Below are 26,692 nucleotides of genomic sequence, written 5' to 3'. Positions count from 1 at the left end.
AACTCCGACGTCCATCTGTTCCTCCTCAATTTCCTCCGGCCGTTGCGTTCTCTCCCACACGCTTGGTCTACTTGCAGGCAGAGAGTAGTCACTCCAGGCAAACAACACTGGAACGGCTCCTTCTTTCAAACGCCGTCGTCCACCTTGAATTACATCTGTGGAGACGAAGTGTCTACAACATACTGTTGTCCGCTTAATTACAAGATTATCACGTCGTACATTACGGATCCATATTTTTCTTAAGGTTTCATCCTTAGGGAAATGGTGAAAGCTTATGGCTGAATTGAACTTCCCTGACATATGTACGCAGCAGAGATCACTGTTTGGATGAGCCCGCTTCTGGTATTTGTGTCTTGGAAAAAGACATTTTTATTAAATCTATGAACTAATCAAATAAAACGAGCTCAAAGAACGTGTTTCGCATTACTACTGTTGTGTCACTGGCGTTCTGCGGAAAAGCGGAAGTGCGCTGACCCGTTTTCTGGTTTGGTCACGTGACGTTTCGCATAACCCCTATACAGTAGTGGTACATGTATAATTACCCAAGCACTCTACTTAAGTACAAATTTGTCCTGTTAGTGCTTTTTTTGCCATTTCTATTACATTACGTTTTACAGGTACATATTGTACTTTTTACTCCACTACATTTATTTTCACAGCTGAGGTTACTGCTTACTTTCCATGTTAATATTTTATATCAAATATCAAATATCAAATATGTGCATTTTGGTTTGTATCCCCTTCTGAAAAGAGCAGTTAGGAAAACAAATTAGTACATGAAAATTGTTTCTAGGAGACAGGATTTCTAGCTGAGGTTCTTTATCTTATTTTCCCCAAAAGAGATACAGTAGTAGTTCAGCATCTTGTCTGAAGCCTCAGTATTTTAAAAACAGCAAATATGGTGAGTGCAGATTTATGTAGCAGAATTTTGTTTTTTTCCCCTAACCTGTTAATCATTTAACTTCAGGCAGATTAACCTGTGACCCTCTGAAGAAGCCTCACCTCTAGGTTGGGAACCAGTGGCCTAATAAAGTACGTCGTAGTTATAATGAGGTGCCAAGAACCACCTGCAACAGTAACATACAACTTGCATTGATGCTTTAGTATTAATCTAATGATCCCATATACAATGAGTCACAGGGGCAAGTATTTCTGCAGAATGATCACTTTTTTACTTTTGAAACTCATATTTTGTTGCAAATCCTTGTACTTTTAGAAATAGGAATTTTGAACACGTAATGAAACATTTTTTCACTGTTACACTAGAACTTCTACTTAGGAAAAGTATCACTAGCGAAACACAATGAGCAGCACCATTGTTAGCACTAGGTGTTTAAAGTGTTTTGTGTAATTTGATTAGTCAGAACACTAGCACAGGCAAGCATTATTTATAAAACTGATCTTGGTATTTAAATCATTGTGTTTTGGCTAAAACAATATTGTCACACAGATGTTCTGCAAACCTCCAGTTGCCATTTAGTCCTGATATTTCACACACAAACTCTCTACCCATTAGAGGGTGCTCCAAACACTGAGCTGTAAGTGCACCATTGGAGGAAAAGTTGCAAAGCTGTCTGATTCTGATTACAGAAACAGCAATATCGTTTATTCTGTAGGCCTGATAAGTGTTGGGAATCTGTGATGAGTAGGGGTGTGACGATACACTTAGCTCACGAGACAATACATGATGTCGGGTTCATGAGAATGAGACAAAAAAATTGTTTATTTGGCTGAAATTCACAAATGCTAAACAATGCAGGTGCATTTTGAAATGTTATAATATTGTAATAAATGTCACTTGAGTTCTACCTTGTGAGTATGAATTATTATATGCAGTAAAAGACAATATGCAAACACTGTAAAATGTTTTGCCACAAACTTAACTGACTGGCTTCTCTCCTGTAGGATTTCACACTGACATAACTGTGCATGAACTGTGCATGAGCTTCTAACTTAACTCTCATGTAAGCCATGTGTGACCTTTGATTTTATTTTCACCCTCACCGCACCACAGCAGACAGTGACATCATCCAGCAAAGGCAATGGGTTCACCAATCATGTACTGGGGATGATCGGAATATGGTAGCCCACAGGAAGAAGACTCTTTTGTTTACCTTGTTAACATGAGCATTCACGGGTATTCACGGATGAATTTGGGCCACAGTTAACACGCCATAATGACACACCATGCATTTTCATTAGAACTGGATATTAAAACTGTGTTTATCTATCAATGCCAACAGACTGGTGGTAGAATTGGTGCTAAGGTAGAGTAGACTATCTTAGCAGCATGGCTAACCAAAACACAGTGGAAACTCAAGGGCTGGAAACATCAGTGAAGCCACTCACATCGACCTGTCACAACGTACACACCTACAATACTCCTCCTGCAACCTCTCATGTCTGACCAACACAGCCCCGTGTGTTAAAATACAGCAGGGAGTTGCTTTTTTGCAAGAATAATGTGAACGTATTGTCACACTCCATCATACTAGGTGCTGCTCTGATTCTGTTATGTACTGATATTGCGAGACAGCTTTTTCTACGATGAGAAATATCATCACATTTTAATATCGCGAGATCTAAATGGCTAGTCAGAAGCTGGAGGAACACTCATATTGCTGGAGGCACACAAATCAATAAGCAGCATGGCTGCCTCAGAAAAATCTTCAAGCCTATAAGCATCTTAGGCCCTAATCAAAAATATTATTTGCATTGCATATTTATATATAATTATCAATATTTTATAATTGCTCAAGTTGACTGTGAAAACATTCTGTCAGCATTAGAACTGAATCGTTAGCCTTCATTTTGTTATGCTGTGATTGTGTTTCATTTTAGAGTGTTTACTTGCATCTTTTGATGGGACTGTAAGTGCAGTGTGTAGGCTTGTGTATGTGAAACCTAATCTAATACAAATAGACACACCCCTTCATCCACACACATACACACAAGCACACAAAAACACATGCGCACTGATGCATGCGCTCACACACAAGCCCAAGCACACCCTCCCAGTACCCCATCTCCTAGGGAACACAGGAATGTTACTATGGCAACAAGCAGTTTGCTCCACTAATGAACTGGTTGCCATGACGACTGGGTTGGCTGTGCACAGAGATACTGAATAAAATAGAGGAAGAAAACATTGTGATACTCCTCTGCACTAAACCCCCGTGCAGGGTTTTATTGCTTTCTTTGTGGGACACACATACACACACACAAATTTGTATCTATCTATGTGTGTGTGTGTGTGTGTGAAGAGATTAAGATGAGTGATAATGATAGAGCGAATGTTCAGGGATAGAAGAAGTGCTGGCTAGAGAGAAGAGCCCATGCGGTAATGCAGTATGAAGCATGGGACCCCTGCTAGCTGACTGTACTCTGCATGGGCCAGTCATCCTGCTGCTGCCTCAAGGTCAGAGAACAATCCAACTCCACATTGGACAAGGACAGGGAGAGATAGCGAGAACAGTACCATAAACCTTCTGTCAGATATCTGTGTAGTGAGTTATGTTTCATTTTGCTGACTAAGCCACTGAGCCATAATGCATTTGGCCATTTAGGACCCCACTGTAGACACTTAAAGCTGCAACAAACTGCCATTCATATCCTGCCTGCTAACTGAGGCCACTGGGAATCACCAACCCATGTGTGAGTGTGTCTCCCCCTGCTGGCTCAGACAGGGGGCCAGCCTCAGTGTGCTGCAGTCAGTGCAGTGAGAGCAGCCAACTGCCACAGGGTTGTAATGTAGGTTGGTGGTGATCTCTCCAAAGGTTCTTGGTATAAATGTTTTGGGTCACGAGATGATTAATGGGACAAGAAATTAGCAAAATATTGTTCTACTACATAGAATTTGTAATCTTTTCCTAGACTTCTATGGGAATAAACATCAATGTTTGTTTTATTATTCAAATAAAATCAGTGGTGAAAGAAGTACTTGGACCATTTGCTAGTACAACAATGAACAAATGCACCATTACAAGTTAAAGTCCTGCATTCAAAATGCTACAGAAGTAATAGTTTGGCTATAAAAATTTGTATTCATATTTTGAAATGTCATTTTTTTAAATAAACGTGATAGTTTGACCACTTTGGGCTTCAGAGCATTATTTAAACCAAAGCAGTAGTTTTAGAGGATCACAAGCCAAAAATATTGGGAGCCACTGGTATAATCTTTAGCACTGTGTTGTATTTTATAAACATTGTATATGCGTGTTATGTTAAATTTAATCTAAAAAGGCACTATAGCTGTGAAATAAGTGGACTAAAAAGTACATTTCCCCATGAAACATAGTGGAAGTAACTTGTGAGTCACAGATGGTCTGACCGCCCCCAAAATTTTACAGACCATTTCACCTCATATGTGGCAGATTGCATCTTGAGATCCTCAGGCACTGTTTAACATTTTTAAGCTCTTGCTTAAGACAAATTGTGGCTTTTGCACTATTTAGTTTTACTGACTTTCATGCTACTTTTCTTTGTTGTTGAGTTGCTTCTGTATCTCCTGCAGAAATGTTTGCGGTTTAACCCAGATGCCACGGTGTGGAAAGCCAAGCAGCAGGTGTTGTGCTCCCTGACCGAATCACTGCGGGATGTGCTGAACTATGGCCTGTTCCAACCTGCCACAGACGGACACGATGCCAAGTTCCTAGAGGAGGAGTGCCTGCTCAGAGAGTACCCACAGTCCTTTGAGAAAGGGGTACCATATTTGGAGGTACTATTCCAGTCTTGCACTGACACAGTTGTACAACACAGCACTATATTACTGTAAAGAAGCAATGAGCCTGACTGTCCTCAAGATGTCACTGTTATTCATCAAAGCCACAGTCTAAATAAACCCTGGCGTGATGGCTTCCTCCTGGAAAGTTTAAAATATATTCTCACAAAAGGTTCATTTTCTTGTTTAGATTAGCTTCAGACATCAACCATTTGCCCTGAGCCTAAACTTATGGTACGTCTTGGTTGCCCAGAATAATCTTTGAAATAAAACAAATTGTCACAGACCAAGCAAGTCAGGCACAAGAGACACAGCACAATTTTAAGGGTTTTAAACTCACTGAACATAACAGCCAGTCACATTAAATCAAGTGAAAACACATCTGACAAGGCAAAATGATCTTGTTTTCCCCCGTATAATTTAAGACAATTTTAAATCACACAATGTGATCCCCCCCAATGAATCCAGATGAGTTGGCTTTGACCAATTAGCACACCTGTGCTACAGACATATAGGGAAGTCAGTGCCCTAGACTCTCTTTTGCTGGATGAATGCCAGATAAGGACATGGTAAAATAGAACACAGCTGAACTACACGTCGATTTCTGCTAATTACCAGTGTTAAATAAAGTAAATATTACCAAACAGTGTCTTGGTTTAACTTTGTAAGTTTGTAATGTTAAGAAACTGCATCAAATCAGTTTGTACTCCAAAGCTTTGTGTTCAGATCCATGATGACTAAAGTAAATGGCAACTTCTTTTTAAAAGAATAGGTCCTAATTTTAGTAAAACTAAGTTGTATAAAACCTTTGTTTATGAATGGAGCTTCACAGACACTTCTTTGAGGAGTGTCACAGAACTGTTCCCTTTTCCTGCTCTGTTTTGTCCCGCTGCACTTGCTAAAATCTTATCTGTACAGTCACATTCTGTTCATGCTGTCTCAAGGGAGAACCTTCCTTAAACTGCTGTAAAGCTGGCCCAGTTTCTTAACTTGTCTGTGGTGAAGTAGAAGAGGAGGTTTGTATAGCAAACCAGATAAGGCTTGTCTGTACAATAGGTCTGCAGGCCCCATTTTGTGAATCCAGGGCAAAAGGTCCTCTGTGTTAGGATTAACTCTTTGTTTCTTTATCTTTTTCTCTTTTGGGTTTAGTTTCGTTACAAGACCAGGGTGTACAAACAGACCAATCTGGATGAGAAGCAATTGGCCAAACTGCACACAAAGGTATGAAACCCATTAGTTCTGAAGGTGGATCTCCAGTCGGACTTGTACAGTGTGGTTGTCTGTAGGTGTGTGCATGAGTGTGTCACTAAGCATGTACTTGTGCATGTACATTCGTGTATGGTTTTCCAATAATGCATAATGAGCTTGACTGCAAAGTATTACACTGCAATATACTTCCCCATACTCCACTGTGGTTAGTTGTATTATATTGTTCTTGGTACATAACTTTTAAGGTAGAAAGACTTCTGTTTTCTGTCACATTAATAAATAAATGCAAAAGTGCAACAATGTATCACACCCATTATCTAAATCAAGTATCTTGTACAGTCCTGGGCTGTGGGGTGGGTGGTGTTGGAGCCAATCCCAGCCCACACTGGGCGAGAGGCAGGGTACACTCTGTACAGGTCTCCAGTCTGTCACAGGGCTGACACTAAAGCTACACTGACATTACTTGCTGAAGTGACTCATATCCATTTTTTTTCTCCTCTAATCAGATCTGATTTTTTTCATGGATGTGTGAACAAACCAAATGGATTTGGGCCACTTCCATGTGTAGTCCTACAGTAAATATGTCTGATATTTGATCATGTGACCACAGTCAGAAAGGTCACATCAGAATTCATGCGGCTCTTTCAACATCTTTGTTCACTCCTCTGTACCTATTACCTGTTGTCATCATTCATTGACAGCCCCTCACAGACTGGTAACACACAGACACTTTTCAAGTTTTCTATCATGCACTGGGATTACAATTCATTAACCTGAATTATATGTTAGTCCACATCTTTCTTTGTATGTTTTCAGTCCAGTGTCCACACAAATATGGACAAACTAATACAAACTTATTCCACCACTGGTTTTGAGTTATATCTATTTTCTGTAATACAGCAGCTCTTCTTTCCACATGCAGGCCAGCCTGAAGAAATTCATGGATTATATCCAAACCAGCGCTGTGGACAAGATGGCCAAGTTCTTAGACAAGGGCCTCGATCCCAACTACCAGGATGCTGACACAGGCGGTAAGGAGTGCCACAGGGCCTTTACCTTGGCTTCCCTCACTGTCCACTGAGTCGGCTTTCTATCATGTAGCAATAGTAATAATAATAGGCTATGATAGCATTGTAGCTGTTTGATAACAAGTTATAAAGTGCTGTACAAGTCAACATGATGAGGAAAAGTAAATTGGGGGGGTTGAAGAACAATATTAAACAATATTTGTAGAGTAGCAGTCAAATGTAAGGTCTTGGGCTTGATTCACCAAACAGTCACGGACCCCAGTCTTCACCAACCCCAATCATCTTTAAACATAGAAGTCCTAAAATCAACTTTAAAATTTAGTTAGCTATTTAATGTACTTTAACAGGGGGGTAATATGTTTCCAGCTGCTTCAGTTGAAACCCTTCTTTGACATATACAGTGTGCAATGGACATGGCATCACCTCTTCATGTATGGCAGCTGCTGTCTTGCCTTTTTGCATCTAGATTCTGTGTAGTCGATCAGAACTGGAGTGACAGCATCAGACAACCAATCAAATTTGTTGAATCGACCAAAATACACATTTGTTTTTATAAAAAATTACCATTTGTTTACACATCAGCATGTTGAGATCTAACAAAAATTGCAGAAGTGACCTCTGGGCAAAATTGATTTGATTTGTACTTTATTTGATTTGAGTTGTACCTCCGCTAACATGGAGGCGGCGGGGTTTATGACCTATACTGTAACCAGCCACCGGGAGGTGATCGAGTTTTGGTGGCTTCACCTTTGGGAGCTGTCAGCCGGTCCGTTGTTTCTACAGTCAGTGAAACCCTGTCAGCTGAGGATAAGACAATAACACTTTGGTCTATGACAGTAGTTAGGCTAACTGCATTAAATACATAGTGTACATTATTTAGGAACCAGATCTGAAGCTAAGAAGGATATTGCCACGTGCTTCAACTTATTTCATCTGCCCCTCCATGGGTAGTATTTTGTACATGAACCATTTACATATTCTCGGTTGCCTCCATCTGTCTGCCAGTTTACAAAATTAACCTCTTTTTATGATGTAATCTCAGATAATGACCCCTCACAGAGAACTGCACTGTGACACCATGTGTGTATTTGAGGTTCAACATCCCCAAGTGGCTGCATTTGCACACTGGTGGCCAGCAGCTATGTGGCCTATGGCTCTGCTGTATAAATTCAACCTTTAAACCCTCTAACAACAACAGACCCCCATCCCCGCCCGCTTTCTGCGCTCAGCTCTGCAGTATGGTGGCCTAACACTTTGTCAAGGATCTGAGCCAGTGCTGTTCACAATTTGGTGGTTTTTCCTCAGATCCTGTTAGTGCTTAGGGGGGAGCAGCAGACGGCTCATTTACAGTTTGGGTGTGCTGCTCTGTGCCACTCCAGCCGCTTGGGGAGCGAGTGTCAAAACACAACACATAGCCTGTCACCACTGGTGTGAAACGCATTTCCACTGCAGAACACCAGGGGGCAACAAAGAGCCCTTCTGACTCCCCTTCACTGACATCCTGTACTCGCATCACATGGGGAAGACAATGCATGCACATCTTACTCCTGAAGACTGGGGCTTTTGTTACTTTGGCAGTGGCAGGTCTGTACAGGCAGTGCAAAGACATGATCAAACATCTTTAGAAAGACTGTTCTGTAGAGGTCCTGGAACCTTAACTCTTTGTACATTTGATCTATCTTAAACTCTTTCCATATGCTTCCAGAAGCGTCACACTGTGTGCCTTTAATAGGGCATGAAATAATTCTGCCATATTCAGCATGGCTCTTGTCAGGAGGGGCTCACTTCCATTTTACCAAGGGAGCAGGCAGCAGGCAGAGTTTGCATGCCCAAGTCATTATGACATGGTAACTTCAGAGGAAGCATAGTCAAAACTTTCCCTCAAACTATTTGTACTCAAGTGTGACAGAATCTACGTTGCCATGGCAGCCAGCACACTGTACCCTGTTTTAACTGGGAACATTTTGAACGCTTTTATTCTTTGAGGCGTCAGAAAGTGAACTTTTTCGTTCAATTGGTTCACGTGTGACACAAGGTTGCTTTCATCTTGAATTTCTTTGTTGCTTTAGTTGATGTCAGCATAAAAACAGCATTTAGTCAGAATAACATTGTTTCGCCAATTTTAAAAGGTAAATCTCCAGTGGAGCTTTTAGTTTCTTTGAACAAAGTGTGCACTGAATAATCTCGGAATAATTGACTTTGACACTTACTCTAGTGGGTGTGTGTGTCTCCCCCAGAAACCCCTCTGTCGCTGGCGGTGCAGTGTGAGCCAGGTGGAGGTGAAGCCATCCGGGTCCTAGTGGAAGGAGGGGCTCATATTGACTTCCGTGCCAAAGATGGACTCACACCGCTACACAAGGCTGTCCGGGGCCACCGCCATACAGCCCTGCTGGTAAACATTCACATGTTGTTACCCTTTTTGTACAACTGTTGTTATCTAACCATAACAAACCCATTTTCATTGTCACGCCTTAAAAGGAACAAAAACAACCTACAAGATGGATATTAGCCCTGAAACTGATACAGGATCATCTTCATTTGTGTTGCTGTATAAGTAAATAAGTTGAAGACAAAATAAACAGACCCTCCCACTCAGCAATCCACACCCACCCACACACAAAATACACATGACCAAAAAACCTTTTCAACCAGAGAACAACAAAAGCCTGCTGTTAAATGTGTGTTGCACATTTACATTTTAGGCGTTTGTCCAGATTTTCAGCTCCCAAATCATCAAGAACACAGGCACCCACATAGAGGAGCTCATCGTGGGGAAGATAATAACACGTTTTACATTGTCAGAGCTCATGTTTCCACAGAGGAGAGAAACAGCTGCTAAGCTACACAGAGACTCTGATTGAATACATTATTTTCTCTGGCCTGAGCTGCTGCATGACCGACTGCTCTGAATTCTGAGCTGTGTTCCTATCCTGATTTACAATTCTGTGAATACTCCTTGACTTGAAGTTAGAAGCCACTTTAAGTTTTTTCTTTTTAGCTTTTCAAAGCTAAATCTTTATTATTTTTAGTATTTTTCAAACTACCTCACCCCCGCTGGTTTTTGACAGTGATCTGTACATGTACATCTTTGCTGCCTTGTCCTGCAGGTCCTGCTGTCTCTTGGTGCCTCTCCTGACTATAAGGACCGGAGAGGGCTGACGCCACTCTACCACACTGTGCTGACAGGAGGCGACACATCCTGCTGCGAAACACTGCTTTACCACCATGCCAAGCTGGGCATCAGGGACGAGAATGGCTGGGACGAGACACATCAGGTACATACTGTATGTGCGTGTGTGTCATATAAACCTGAAGGGAATTGTGAGAAGTTTTTTTTCAGGGGCCTTCAGAGATTTTGGATAATAAATAAAGAGAATATTATAGGAAAATCAGAATAAATCACCAGGTATAAATGCAAATAGATTTAACTTTGTCTTCTGTTGTCTCCCATGTGCTGTGTATATGTAAATGTAGCACTAAATCAACAGCAAAACTTTCTGTTAGATTATACTTGGGACAAAGTCTTTCAATCTAATGGGGTCAGTGGCCTAATTTGTGTCTATTTGGGGGCTGTGATATGAAAACACCAGAAAAAAAGTTATGCCTCAGGGTATTTTGGCTTTTAGTTTCTGTTGTTTGGATTTCACAAGTGTGCATGCATCCTTTTTTGTAATGTACCAGTGTGCTTTGTTTTCCAGTATCTCCATATGTACAGTACAGTGTCTATGTCAAAAGCCATTCATGCCATGATATGCTATTCCTCTCATTCTTTTTCTTGGACATCTTTCATGCTCCATCTCACCCATCCTGCTTCAGTGGCCTCATATTACAGCAGTGAAGTAGACACATGAGGCCAGGAGGAAAACTAAAGGTATCAGCTGATCACCCACACTTCATCAGCATCCGTCTCTTATGTCTCCAACTTATACTGTCTGACTAACACTGGTAGTGAGATTTTGTGATTATGATTCATAAAGGCCTATAGTTTTATACTTTCATACTTAGAAATGTCTAAAATGTGTATATTCTGGTGCTGAAAATGCCCATTGAAATTAACACAAAAGAAATTTGGTAGTCAGGGGTGGTCAGCCAGGTTTTCATTGACTTGAAGTTCCAAAGTGAAAGATTTTTTTCACTGTCATTTGGCTCTACCATAGTACGGATGCACCCAGCTAAGCCCAGTTTACTAAGCAAAGTTGCACTACTAAGTTTCTTCCTGTGAAAGAACACAGTTGCTGGATAATGTGACCAGGTATAACTGAGAATGTATTAAGATTAAAGCATAAAAAACAGTGAAAAGTAAGAAAAATGAAATGTTTAGTTTTGATATTGAGTGTGTCATGTTGTTAAATGTGTCTGTTTACTGTATGTGTGTCCATATTTTGATTAGAATTGTTCTAAATGTGATTATTGATGTTATTGGATCTCATTTGTTTTTTGCCCTCTAAGTTTAGAGGTTGTGTCAATTAAATGTGGTATCACTTGGTAACCATCATCTTGTTCTTCTTTCGGTGTCACTGTCTCCATTCCTTCTTGCCTTCCCATTATCTTTATTAAATTACCACCTAAATCCTTCTGCCTTTACTCCCTGTACATCTTGTTTTTTTTACCACAATGCTTTGCTTTTCCACATCCCCCTGGCCTGTTTCTCTTTCCATCTGCATGTTTATCCTCAGGCCTGTCAGAATGGTAACTCGCAGCATCTGGAGCACCTCCTCTTCTATGGGGCGGATTCCACCTCCCAGAATGCCTCTGGAAACACTGCCTTGCACATTTGTGCTTTATATAACAAGGTAGACATGTTTTTTATAAGACTCAGAAGCCACTCTCTATAGAGTAGAGAAAATGTTATGATAAAACACCCTTAAATCTTACAATCCAGTAAGATGAAAGCCACTTAATAATGTACTGTACCTACCTTTTTAGGTTCAGCATCCTGACCTGAAAACATCATCAGAGAAATTGGAATAGGATATTAACCTGAATCTCAATATCAAAAATAAGATATTTCTGCCATATGCAATTTTAATTTTACATGACTTTCTTGAATGTCTATGTCACATTGCTTTAAAAAAGGGGTTTTCAACCGATTATGACCCAGGGACCACCTCTCTGACTAAGGGGCAACTTGAGGACCACTGCTGCGTGGTGGCTAGCTTGATGGGCGCTATTTTAATCCTGAAAATCACCTTGGCTTTTCTAAATTCATTTTCATTTGCAAAATTTGATTATTCACAAACAGTAATTAATATACAGAAAGGTGTTTAACAAATGTAAAGATAGTTATGCCCACGGTGAAACTATGCTACTGAATACATGTTAGGGACCACCTGCCATACCTTCACGGACCACGAGGGGTCCATGGACCACTAGTTGAAAGCCTCTACTTTAAAGCATTTTTCACAGAATATGCTGTATTTACTATTCAGCATTTGAATGACATAAAAACCTAAGCAATTAAAATAAGAAAACAAACCCATGAATGTGAATAAATGATTATTCAGCTTATATTTTATGATAAATACACATTAATCACCACTATTTTTGCAGGAAAGCTGTGCGCGAATTCTGCTCTACAGGGGAGCAAATAAAGACACAAAGAATAACAGTGGGCAGACCCCCTTTCAGGTAATGGCTTTGTGCCTGGCTGCGTAATCATGCATGTTGGGTGGTTGCATATCAAGTAAACATAGTAGAAAGTGCCAGGGCCTAATTTCACTTTAAACCATTATTGTGCTGCGATGCACACAGAAATCCCAGGTGGCAGGACTGAATGTGACCCCTTTATCTTGATCTAGTTTAACTCTGTCAGTGCAGAAAAAGCCAGCTGAGACGATTATTATTATTATTATTTTTGCAAAGAAGATCTAAAACATTTATGCAGTGGTGGAAAGAATGCTAAACTATGTTTTCATTTGAGAGGACTCCTTTTTCAAGAAAACATCAAATCTATTTGCTTTGACTTTTTGAAATTCTACAACCTGGGTGACTAGAATCTTCATAGACACTGTGCTGGAATTTGGAAGTGCAGTCATAATTAGAGCTGTGAAAATGCAAACTAAATAATAAACAAATCATTACAGGAACTCAAATTGTTTCTTTTTCTGTAAAGACCATCTTTCCTGCATTAAGGAAATGATTAATTCCTTCATATCAATTGTAATCTATACATTTCATTTGCATTATGTGAAAATTTACTAGTTTAAGGGTGCAAGTTTAGAGTGCCAACAAAATTATGCATTTTTATAATTATTATTTACATAAACTGAAGCACAGTGTTTCAGTAAAAGCATGCAAGCAGCTGCTTAATTACAACAGAAATATTAACCACTTCTTGGCACTCTTGTCATTTGTATCCAGAAACAACCTATGTGTGTGTTGGGTTTTCACCAGGTGGCTGTCATGTCTGGTAATTTTGAGCTGGGAGAAATTATCAAAAACCACCGGGATGCAGATGTGGGTATGTAGCTGATGCCTGGTGTGCGTTTCTTATTCCAGTTTGAAGATGTGTAATGATTGGTAATGTTCTAAGTAAAACATGCTCCTAAGATAAAATGATTCAGGAACATAATGAAGGAATCAAGCCTTTTTCAGCAAATTAGAGGAAGCAACATTAAAAAAAAGGAGTGTATTAAAGAATATACTGTAGCAACAATTGCAGCAAGTGTGAAAGATGTACAAAGAAATATAGAATAAAGCATATAGGAGGATGTGGAAAATAAGAGCAGTGATAAAGAAAATGCACCATTACACTCACGTTTCATGCTCAGTGTGTTCTATTGCCCCTCACTTCTCAGTTCCCTTTGTGGAGTCTCCAAAGTATGCCCCCCAGAGGCGGGACAGTGCCCAGACCCTGACAATACCCCACCCTCACCCCTTCCTGCGGGCCAACAGTGACAGCAGCATGAACCTGCCAGACTGGATGGCAATGCCCAACGCCCCAGGGACCAACATTGTTTCTGTGCAGGTGTGTTTGTGTCTGTGAAAGATGAAGATCTGGAAGCAGCAGTTCCCAAAAAATATTTTCACCTCAAAATTTATTTAGTCGCTATTTTTGGAGCTTTGAACTGGATCACATAGTCTTCATCAGAAGACTGATTGTGCCCAGAAAATACTGTTTGAAATGTGGTGCTTCCAAACTTTTTTGTGATATGGATGCATTTAATTCTAGTAGTTTGATTCCTGTAATAAAAAAAAGCTAAGGGTAGTTTCATCATCTTCTGTAAATATGACAGTTTGGAGAAATCCCAGATAATACTTATTATTCAGAGGTGGAGCCTTGAGCAGCTGCAGCCCCACAATTTATACTAAAATTTGAATGGACATAATACACTGTAATGGATGATCTTTATAAACCTCTAGTAGTGAACACTAATTGTAGGACCTTTTCTCTTTTCTCACAAGCCATCCAAGTCATTTAATTATGTGGCAGAAAATAAATCCTCAAATCACAGGTCCTTGTTATCTCTTTCTTTAGATGAAGTGATTATGTTGAGTAATAGCCCATAAATATGCATTTTATTATATTTATCATTCTGCCCAAATACAGACAGCATGTCAGTTGTCCCACCAGGGACAAAAACCTATTGGACCATTGCTACATGGTAATAATAAAAGACGTCTATTGCTCTGTCCCATGAGTAGCCCTCAATCTGATCACTGCATGGTCTTATACCAATCTATAGGCAAAAACCTACAGTTATGAAGCCTGTGGTCAAAACACTGAAGAGATGGACTGAGCAGGCAAAATCAGAGCTACAGGGCTGCTTTGACTGTACAGTGTATTTGAGGCTGCATCTGCAGACCTGGATGAACTCACTGACACTTTGACATCATCCATCAACTCTTGTGAGGACATGTGTGTGCCCACCAAGGCCTTCTGCACATACAGCAACAAGCAGCTCTGGTTCCTAGTAAAACTCAAGCAGCTTTGTCATGCCAAAGAGGAGGCCTACAGAAGTGGAGACAGGATCTTGTACAAGCAGGCCAGGAACACACCGACAAGTGAGATCAGAGCAGCAAAGAGGAGCTACTCTGAAAAGCGGAAAAACCTGTTTCAGCTCAGTGTTCACACCATCATCTCAGACATCATCCACTCTAAACTGACTCAGTTCACTGTGCCTGCCCCCACCTGTCAGTAGATCACCAGCTTTCTGACAGGAAACAGCAGGTGAGGCTGGGGAAAACCACATCCAACACCTGGACTATCAGCACAGGTGCCCCTAAGGAATGTGTGCCCTCCCAACTGCTGATTTCCATTTACACAAATCATTGCATCTCAGAAGACCCCTCTGTTAAACTTTTAAAATTTGCAGATGACACACTGGTCATCGGTCTCATCTGAGACGATAATGAGTCAGTCTACAGACGGGAGGTTGTACACCTACCCCGGGAGCTGCTGATACAGTTCTACAGTTTTATTGTCCTAATGCATATTCCTTTTTTTTTGTTCTGTCTTGTTTACTCATCTACTCATTGCTTTACTGAAGAACATTGTACATTTATACTGAGAGTCACTGTACCAGAGTCACATTCCTCGTGTGTCCAACACACCTGACCAATAAAGCTGATTCTGATTTGTTATCTTCTGTAAACATGTGCTTGTAAAAGTGCAGTCAGAGTTTCTTTAATCAACTATATGGAAGCCAGACAATTAAGTTGTCACAGCCACATGGAAGAAGAGATGGAAATTAACAAATAGAAAAAGCACTAATGTTAATATAACAATCAAATGACATGTTTTTAAAATACAGAAACAAAAAGATATTCACAGTTTTATATCTTACTGTAATGCAGTTAGATGTGTGAGTGTGCAGCTACACATCATGGCAGAACAATGCATTGACAAGGCTGGTATTTAAATGTTTTTCAAAACTATAACACAGACTATTTTATGCAGGTGTAGTGCATGTACATGAGAATATGTCCAAAAAGGCAGATACATGTACAGACATACTGTAACATATCAATACCTTTCCCTGTGTCTTTCAGGGTTATAAACATACCGGTACCCTGCGTAGCTCCAGCAGTCCTAGGGGGGCAAGGACGCGCTCCCCTTCCCGAGGAAGGATTGGAGACAAGGAGGACCGTAGCAGGCAGAGTCGGAGACAGGGGTGGGTGGAGGAGGCTGACAGCATGGTGTTGCTGAACAATGACATCACTTTCACTTTTCAGAGGAGAGCAGGATATTGTGGTTTTATTTTAACTGGTTAAAGTAAGTTTGGGGCTTTCTGCTGGACCTGTCTGCATGTCCTTTAAAAATGCTTAACAATGTGCAAGTGTTAAAGGGTTGCCCCCACCCCCCGATTTACCTGGTTTGGTGCAGTTACATTTGTAATCACTGTGTTTTTTCTGAAATTAAAATGAGAAAATCTAAATAACCTAGTTGTAATAGTTAGTTTTTTACTCCTGACATGAAGACGACATTTTCCTCAGTCAAAAAAAAGGCAAGTGATGCATTTGGTAATTTCATCATTAAGGGAGTTTTGAGTTTTAATTTCAGAGCATCCCTCAGTGGTGTAAATTTATCCAACTACTGTACTCTACTTAAGTACAGTTTTGAGGTACTTAAGTAATTCAATTTTGTGCTGCTTTATAGTTCCACTACTTTTTAAATGAAAACATCGTACGTTTGACTGCACTGATGTACATTTATGTTATTTTCTTGTTACCTTGCAGATGAAGATTTCACATAGCAAACATGATCAGTTAATAACGTTTCATAAAGTATTTCAAATAGCTCCACCTCATCCAGTATCACTGATATATAGTGTAATAATCTCAAATGGGGCTCAATAAGTATTTTTACTTTTACGTTTTAAATGTTTGTTGTTCTGTGATTTTATTTGAGTACACTTTTGAATACAGGACTTTTGCTTATGGTATAATTTACATATCTACTGCTCCTTCCTTCCACACAGGCCTGCCCCTGCCAGCACTGCTGGACAAGCCGTGGGGCAGCGGAGACGCCTCTACAGCGCCATCCCAGGACGAGTCTTTATAGCTACTCGAGCGCATTCTGCACAGGGAGAGCGGGAAATCAGCTTCAATAAGGGAGACAGGGTCAAAGGTGAGTATAGTGCTAGAGCATAATGCATTTTGTCTTCCACGTGAATTCAAGGAAAGTGTGTGTCTGATTGGGCCTCAGTAGTTGTGATGTTGTTTACACCTGATAGTAACCTGAGAGGATTGTAATGAATCAGTGAAGCTGCTGACTGCAGGAGTTTTAACAGTTTCAGAGGTGAGATTTAATTAGCAGCTTTTAAGCCAACATCATTTAGCTTACTGATTTTATTAATGTATATTTGTGCACACGTTTAGCTTTAGCTTAGTTTATCTACCAATTAGCTAATATTATCCACTGATCACAACACCATAGCTTTGCTAATCAGCCAAAACAAACACGGCCCAGGTATACCATTGGCTTATTAAGGTGTTACTTACAGTTCAACAGAGACAGAACAACATGAACAACTCAGTCCCTTTTTTTTTCCTGCTACAGTACAAATTTCATTCTAGTGCTGGTTTTGGTACAACTTCTTTGTATTTGTTTTCTACCTACAAGTTAACCCTCTAAACCTTCTACAGTTGTATCCACATTATTACAGAAAAACAATTTTTGTGCACCCTTCCCCACTGTTGTGTACTATACCTTATACTGTGAGGTACAGGTGAGCAAAAAGTGTGTTGAACTTTGACCCCAGCTGCAGTGACCTTTATGGGTGTAACCAAACACTGTTGACCACTGCTTGAACTGAGGAGAAAGGCATTACTCAGCCTTTCAGCCAGCTTTTCCCAGCTGTCACAAACAAAACAAAAAAATTCCCTCTGGGGCCCTAAAAGCATTTTCTCCATAGACCATGATGATAATTAGACATCTATAAAACTGCTGACAGAACATCTCATATTGTAAACTAGATCACTTACCACTATTTTCATTATGGCTTTTTAATATTTGTAGGTTTTATATTTGTAAAATTTTTTCCAGAGCCTAGAAAACTGATTTGAATTTTTTTGACGTCATCCCAGCGTATAGTCTATGGGTTGAGCATGAGTGCATGGGCATGGGCAGGGTCAGTGGGGGCAAGGGGGAACACTAATGCACATGTGCTGTGGGCCTCATGATGCGGAAGCAAACCCAAAAAAAATTTGACTTTCAGTGGGGAAAATGGACGCCATCTTGTAATCTGGTATCCAGCTTTCATAATAAATCTATGGGAAAAAACCTTGGAGATTCAAACCTACCTGTGTTTCTGAATTTACCAAAATGTAATATAAATGTAATATAATAACAATTGACTCTCATACAGTATCAAAGCCTATTTAATTGGCAAAATATTAGCATGCGGTCGCAGCCACAAAGATTGTTAAAAACACACTTTGAGTCTCTGAAATGTAGCAACATTAGCATTGCAGCTAAGGCGTTGCCATTTCATCCAACAATCGGAGTTTCGACTGTTCAGACTAGCGCAGAACATGCAGCGCAAGACCCTCGTTTTTCTGCAACAACATTTTTACCTCAACTGCAGAGAGGAGTGCTAAATGAAATGAAGCATTGTTGGTATTAGCAACCTTTTCACATTTGCTGCAGATAAACTTCTAGTCTACAAAACGTCATGCAAAAGTAGGCTTTGTTTGCTGAGAGTTAGGTTGGAGGATTGATAGTATGCACATATCTCCCTATATCAGTGTTCCTTTAAGTTTTGTGTTTGTTAGTTTTTAATTCAATTAAACAATGAACATATAATGATTTAATCAGTGAGCTTTAAAGGTGCGGTAGTTGGATATTGTTACATTCGGACAGAACAACCATTTTAGTTTACCAGATAAGCTGAGCTGAACTGCTGCTGGGTATTGGATTATATTTAACAGACAGTTATGAGAATAGCATCAATCTTCTCATTTTACTCTCAGCAAGCAAGAAAATAAGTGTATTTCTCAAAATGTGAAACTATTGCTTCAAACATATTGAGAAAATCGATTTGATTAGCACTGATAACACCGAAAATATTACTTTTAAAACCACAAAATTACTCGAGCCTGACAGGAGATGCATGGTACCATCAGGTGTAAAGGGAAACTATCTATCTCAGAGACAGAACAGTACCCAGGCCAGAAGGAGTGTCTTCAAATGAGTTTGTGAAATGGCCCTGTCCTAACATGAATGTAAGGTATCTATATATGTTTGTATTCAATGTCTGCAGGTATGAATATGTGTGTGTTTGTGAGTGAGTCTAAGGTGTCGCCAGGTATGTATGTCTTGGTGAGTATGTAGGAGGTTTGCATGACCATGTGTGCATCTACATTATTTCTTTTCTGTCTAACGTTATTGTCTTTTTTGCATATGTTCATTTCTCATTGTGTCTGTCTGTCTGTGTGTGTGTTAATGTATGTTTGATTGCCCTTTTTTTCCTGACATGCTGCTCTTTCCTACCCTACCCCTGTAGTGTTGAGTGTTGGCGAGGGCGGGTACTGGGAGGGGACAGTCAGGGGCCGCACAGGCTGGTTCCCTTCTGACTGTGTGGAGGAAGTGATGCTTCGAAGCCAAGACAACCGATCAGGTAATCATAACCAGTCGTGCATACTCACAAACAACAGGCTCTTTTTAGAAAATACATAACATGACTTTTGGAGAAAGAAAACACACCTCTTAACAGGGAGTTTCACATCTGCCCTCCACTAAACATTCAACTAATTTAGCCTCTTGCATAAACCTGTCAATGATTTAAGATACTAGTTTTGGTACTCTGTCACCAAGTGGGTAAAAGACAATAAGCTGCTACTGCATATCCTTGCATTAAATTTCATAGTAGCACTAAGTCTAGCATTATAAGTGAAGTACAACCATGCTGACGTTGCTGTGATTTTGTGTTTCAGAGAGCCGCGGAGAACGAGCCAAAAGGCTGTTCCGCCATTACACTGTGGGATCCTATGACAGCTTTGATGCTCCTAGGTAAGTTGTGTTGTGGTGAGAGTTCTGGGGTGACAAATTAATTCAGACAAGTCACCATAGTTCCAATGATTATTTATTGGTATACTGATGTTAATAGTAAATGTTGAAGACAAGATACAGAATCACCTTATCAGTTTCTCTGCAGAGAAACTTGTTCCAGCGTGAATGAAGTGCGTGTCTCTTCTCGTCCCCTTCCATCATCTCTTTCCTATTTCTTTCTTCTCCTCAGATCCAGTAGTTTTTTATGCCGCTCTCAATGTTCCTATTTTAAGGGAAGCTGCTCTCTAGATGTTTGTTCACAAGATGAACCCATAAACTAAACAAAGTGGACACACACCACAATACCAAACATCTCCAAACATTTCAGAGAAGAGAAACAGATCTTGCAGGATTATATAAACACTTAACTCTCCCCCAAACAACTATCAGCTATTACTTACTACAGATAATATCTATATGTAGCCTGCACACTCCTGCTGTATTCTATTTCATATTATACATAATTCATATACATTAACTATTGACTATATTTGTTTGCTCTAATCACTACAGTTGCCTTGCCGCTAGCGGTCAGTAATGTTCAGTACAACTAAACAGCTGCCAGTTTAATCCAAAGGAGCAGAGGTGTGCTTCTTTAGACAGCAGGACCATAAATAAATAAGTAGCCCTGCTTCTGCTCACAGGATTAATGGTAGAGCTCATTTAGGGTAAGGTCACACCAGAGTGGTACTTTGCCACCTAGGGGGCATTTGAGCTGAACATGGGCACTGCAGGGCACTCAGTGTTGACAAAAGAGTTATTTAGATGCTGCTTGTCTGGTGTAACATTACAACCAGAATTAAATATGAAAGAAGATTGACATATCCTCTTAAATAAATGTTAAGGGAAGGGTAATTTTCAGATTGCATACAGTGTTGGCCTCTGTGCAGCTCTATGGGGAAACAAGGGGTTAAGTTTTTTGCTAAAGAGTTTGATTTAATGTGCTCATCCTCCCAGTAGGTACTGGAATTTAAGCTGACAACCTTTTCACTGTAGCCCTGCTGCACCAATATTTAGACACACAGCACATGCTGGCAGGGGATTTGTTTGTACAGTAACATAAGATGATTCATGCACTGATTCATAAGTTCCAGTGGTACTTTGATTTGTGTGATGTGTGTTGAGTGATTCATGATGATGGTCTCTTGTGTGAGGGTACACTGCTTTAGGTCTAGAAGCTTATCCAGCCATGTTTGGACTGTTTTTTTTTAAAATAGGCCTAACTTAAGCACAACAGGCAGATTTTCATCATAGCAGGATTTTAGAGTGAATTGCGTCCAAAATCTCAGTCATCATTACTGCCCTTGACAACCAGACTACCTGAACTGATGCATATACAGTGCCTTGCGAAAGTATTCAGCCCCCTTGAACTTTGCGACCTTTTGCCACATTTCAGGCTTCAAACATAAACATATAAAACTGTAATTTTTTGTGAAGAATCAACAACAAGTGGGACACAATCGTGAAGTGGAACGAAATTTATTGGATATTTCAAACTTTTTTAACAAATAAAAAACTGAAAAATTGGGCGTGCAAAATTATTCAGCCCCTTTACTTTCAGTGCAGCAAACTCTCTAAAGAAGTTCAGTGAGGATCTCTGAATGATCCAATGTTGACCTAAATGACAAAGGATGATAAATAGAATCCAGATGTGCAAAACTGATAGAGACATACCCCAAGCGACTTACAGCTGTAATCGCAGCAAAAGGTGGCGCTACAAAGTATTAACTTAAGGGGGCTGAATAATTTTGCACGCCCAATTTTTCAGTTTTTTATTTGTTAAAAAAGTTTGAAATATCCAATAAATTTCGTTCCACTTCACGATTGTGTCCCACTTGTTGTTGATTCTTCACAAAAAATTACAGTTTTATATCTTTATGTTTGAAGCCTGAAATGTGGCAAAAGGTCGCAAAGTTCAAGGGGGCCGAATACTTTCGCAAGGCACTGTATACTGTATTACTGGGCCATGGGAGTAGGCACACATAAGCTCAGAACAGCGGCAAGGACTTTTAACATTCACCCGAGGAGGGTCATCGTACATGATACAGATATTCATCCACCTACTTTAACATAGTTAACTATGTTTTCTAAAGCTGACAAAAGACTACAGCCAAATAGATATGGGAAACATTACCAGAAATGTTCATTTTCAGCTTTTTGACCACAGACCAAGAAACCAAAACTCCCCTTTATTGACTTTGACTCCTCATTAACTCAGCCTAATATAATGCCTTGCGTCTGCATCATGGTGAGCATAGTGTCACTTTGAAGCAAACTCATTTCAGTGTTCAGGTCTTGGACTGAGCAAAGAGAGAAATATTTACATAAAAATAAAGCCAGTATCAATCACATACATTTTACTGATGCAGCATCTTGCCTCTGCCTCTCTCTTTCCCACACCTTCTCTCTCACTTTCCCTCTTTTTCTTCATCAATCTTTATCATTCCTCAAATTTCTCTTTCTGCCCTGCATTTTCTCCTTTCATGTTTTTTTCCCGTTTCCCCTCTCTAATTGTGTTTCTCTCTTGCACATGCATAGTGTCGTGCATTAACATGCTTTTCATCAACACTGACATTTCATGCAATTGATGTACTCAGCCATGCAAACCTGCACACGTATGTTTGCACGCAAACGCACACATCATGGATAATTCAAGCCCTGTGTACTGCAGCCTTGGCTAAGCAGGGGGGCATGGTTGACTTAGAGCTGCCCTCACATGGGTCTGCTTTCACAGCCTTTATCACTACATGCAATATCTCACCTAGCCCTCCTTTCATCTCTCTAAACTGGGCCAAATCTCTTGACCATCTCTGCATCCCTCCCTCCCTTGCTATTCATCACTGGATTGCTAACCCCCTGGTACTTTTTAATTTTCCTTCTATCACCCTGTCTCCCCTGTGGTGTCTCCATCTGGAGGTCAGGGAATGAAGGACAGAGGAGGATTGGTGAGATGGATGAAGAGCTTGGATGTCAGAAGCATTCTGTGTTTACAAATGTGTGAAAAATGTGTTTCTCCCAGCACTGTGTTTTTTGAAGAGCGGCAAAGCTCTGAAATAGTAGAAAAACTAAACTCTCTGTTGAAGGAACACAAACTATTTGGGTGATTGGTAAATGTATTTTTGGATCAATAACACCATAGTCATCGATATGACCCTGGCAGACCATTGATGTGTCCACTTTTTTCTTCATGCTAACACAAGCATTTGATTTTGTGAAGCGCTGATGCTGATTTGGTATAAATCAGTTTCAAAATGACGTATATAAAATCTTTGATTACTATTCCAGTGAATAAAAAAATGGCACATTGTTCAACTTTCTATAGCTCGGCTCCTGCTAGTATGCAGATGCTGTATTGGAAGCAGATTTTATTTTGTTAATAGACAAACAAGAACTACAAGAAGTTGGTTGCTCTCACATATAACTTGGTGAATCTCTTAACATGAACTTAGGTAACTGAGAATTATGTTATGACATTAAATGTTTAATTGTGTGACAAGTGAAGAGGAGTAATAGTCAGCGAACTGGCTTAGCAATGACCACTGGAGTACCTACATACAGTTAGTTAACTATCATTAGCCAGCATAAGCTATGGTCATACCAGGCCAAGTGAGAATGTAGTAGCAAATCCTCTGAGCCTACGTCTTGCAGTTTTATTCTCAATAAATTGAAGTTTTCATTTGTAAAAGGAAAAGTGTGTTTTTTTAAATAGTTGTACAGTCTGATTTTTAGGCAGGTTTTGTAGGCTGCAGTGTCTGTAGCTGTCTGTGGTTATAATGGAAGAGTTTTGGAACTGAAGACTGATGGGTTAATATCCAGCTTTTGATAAATGCATCACATTAGTCCAACATATTGGTTAATCTAATGGAGAGAGTCATCTTCTCAGCCAGTCATTAATCCTCACCTCCTGTCCCACCCAGTGCCTTTATTGACAACTGAATATATTTTGTAGCCTGATAGAGAACAAACTATGACATTATAACAAGGTGTGATAACCAAAACCTAGCAGTCAGCAAGATATACTGTTTTAACTTGAGGCGATTACATAAAGAAGAACACAAAGACAGAGATATGGTGACTTTGGAACCAGCAGTGACAAATGACATACAAATGGAGGGCTTTTATGTATGTCCGCCATGCCGCTTCATCTCAGATGTGTTTTTAATCACCCTGTCTGTTTGTCCTACATCTACTTTACATGTTTTCTCCCTTCTGATTCCCCTCTCCCACCCGTCCCTGGGTGGCTGTATTTATATTCCCCACATTCCCCTATTTTTTTTTTTACTGTGGCACTAGGGTCTGGAGCCTGAACAAATGAAGAAACCATTTTCACTGCTTTGACAATACATCATTCAGAAAAAGATTGCAAATAATTTAACAAAAACAAATTAAGAAATCAATCAATTCAACTGCACATACACACCAAAGACATGCACCGCAAATACACAAAAGCTGCATGTTCTAAACAACAAAATGGAAATTTCACTAGGAGTAATGAATAAATGGACCAGACCACTCATTTGAAAATGAGCTAACAGTGTTTTAGTTTTCCAATTTTTATATTGTTTTTATTTTTAAGCATCTGTAGCATTAGCCTGTAGTGCTCTGTATTTAGTTTGTGTCTGAATTCTATGTGTCCACTATATTCCATAGTAGAACAAATAAAGTAATGTCAGTTATAAGTATAGATAGATAAATTATAATTGTTAATCCTACTGATGGACTGTTTAGTCAATAGGGTACAATGAATGAGAGGGTGATTTCAGACACAGCCCTTTACTAATTACTACCAGTGTTTGGTGAAAGGTGTAGTTCATTTTGTTTTGCTATTTGCTTATGATTTCCTGTTTGTTTAATTATGCCCTCTGTGTGCTGTCAAATTTGTGACGGTGTTTGCTACAGATTTTTCTGTGATATATGTGGTGCTACTTTGGTGAAAATATCTCCTCATCTGTTTGGCTTTGGCCTGTTTGCTTGTATCCTAAGTTGTAGTCTGTTGAGCTCTCTTGGCCTTCTTAATTGTCTTCTGTCACAAAACCAGAAAAGCCAAATACATTTGAATGAATTTCTCTGGAGTGAGAACTTACTTGATCTATTATTTTGCCTACTGTGATGGACACCATGTACAGTATAACTGAGTCTCCAATACTAAACATAAATATAACAAATAATTCTAAGCATTTGTTTATAGAGAAATGATTTACTACTTTTTTCAGTTTAAGGTTTTTGTTAGCTTGTCAGAAAAAGAAAACTGTAAAGTGATAGTTCAGTATGTGTCATTGCCACAGTTGCAAAGAGTAAGTGTATACAACCTGTACATGCTGCTGCTCCTCTCTCAGCCCATGTGAGACCGCTTTTGGGCCAACAGTGGGTCAAATATGGATGCATGAGCACACTGTTTGGTGGGGAGAGGCTGAGCACTCTACTATACTACACACTGTTGTGGTGGTTTGTTGTTTCATGTAAGACACATGCATCGCTTTTTGCTTGCGCGTGTGTAAAATAACGGTTGGTTGATACAGTTTTTCATGTTTCTCGAGCTTCACCTTGCTTGCCTTTTTAGCTTGCAATGAGAGAAACAATATCAGCGAGTGTGTGCTTAGGTTTTCCAACACACAGGTAACACAGGAGGCATTAAGCATATACACATTAACACATGATCATGTGGAACTTTTGTTTGCATGCTCTCCTGCTTCCTACCCGCACTTCTCTCTCATCACACATGTATGCCCACAAAACACAGATACTGTACACACACAATCACAGCAGTATATAGCCTGACATGCAGGGACCAAAACAAAAAGGCAGAGATGTGAGAGGAGAGAGAACAAGAGCGTTGATACACACAGTATAGATACTGGCTTTCATCAAACTCAATTTGACAGTTTTAGGTGAAAGGTTATCCAATTAGAAGCTTTGTCCCCCCTCACCCCCCTCACTCCCCCTCCCACAACAGATGTAAATTCCATTCCCCCTCCACCCTCCTCTCTCTCAGGTCAAAGATCACCCCATCATCACTCCCTCCCCTCCGTGGTCAAAAGTTCACCCCCTCAGGTTCTCATAGCCCCTCCCTCCATCCTCAGCCCGCACAGTTGTTCTCCCCCATGATAGATGAATCTAAAAAATAAAGACCAGGTAATGATGCTGTTTGTAATGTTATATAGTGAATAAAACAAATGGTACATAGAAAGTATAGTAGTGATTTGTATATTAAATAGAGTTGAGCTGATATTTAGTTTCAAAAATGAGGAGACAACTATTTTAAAAAAGACATAACCATTATTATTGGGGTTTCTGTTTGTAATGTTATATAGTGAATAAAACAAATGGTGCATAGAAAGTATAGAGTTGACCAGATATTTAGTTTCAAAAGAGGACACGACAGATGTCCTTGAGTTAGGTTTGAGTAATTGCAGAGGTGTGAAACAGCTATTTAAAAAAGACACTTTATTATGTAGTGTGAGATGAATAAAACAAAAATGGACATACAGCTAAAACAGAGTAGTGATTTTGCACATTTTTGACCCATGGGGAACATGAGACAACAGATGTCCTTGAGTTATTTATTGGGGGTAATTATTTAGATGGTAAAAACAGCATTTGCTCGAGATAAAACAGAGCCTATAGCATATGTTCCTCATCACAGAGCTGTGTTTTTTGTAAGAGAGGTGCAAAAACAGGGGGTAAAACACCTCGCAGCTGTTCACCCCCCTCTCTCAGACTCGCTGCTTTATAAACCGCTCTGCT

At 39.8% G+C, this 26,692-nt stretch overlaps 1 protein-coding gene across 1 annotated transcript in view; it reads left to right on the top strand.

The window, feature by feature from the left end:
- The window catches only part of shank1 (SH3 and multiple ankyrin repeat domains 1), a 97,596-nt gene that overhangs the window by 26,523 nt on the left and 44,381 nt on the right, over positions 1-26,692 (top strand). The window contains 13 exon segments of the mRNA XM_020605443.1: positions 4,514-4,717; positions 5,870-5,941; positions 6,852-6,960; positions 9,195-9,349; positions 10,065-10,232; positions 11,634-11,750; positions 12,508-12,585; positions 13,351-13,417; positions 13,755-13,924; positions 15,949-16,070; positions 16,878-17,026; positions 19,404-19,517; positions 19,834-19,909. Of these exon segments, the coding sequence (XP_020461099.1) occupies positions 4,514-4,717; positions 5,870-5,941; positions 6,852-6,960; positions 9,195-9,349; positions 10,065-10,232; positions 11,634-11,750; positions 12,508-12,585; positions 13,351-13,417; positions 13,755-13,924; positions 15,949-16,070; positions 16,878-17,026; positions 19,404-19,517; positions 19,834-19,909 (1,601 nt within the window).

This window comes from Monopterus albus, unplaced genomic scaffold (assembly GCF_001952655.1).
Source record: "Monopterus albus unplaced genomic scaffold, M_albus_1.0 scaffold70.1, whole genome shotgun sequence".
Taxonomy (NCBI): Eukaryota; Metazoa; Chordata; class Actinopteri; order Synbranchiformes; family Synbranchidae; genus Monopterus; species Monopterus albus.
Note: the sequence above shows the minus strand (reverse complement) of the source record. Positions and strands in the feature narration are given on the sequence as shown.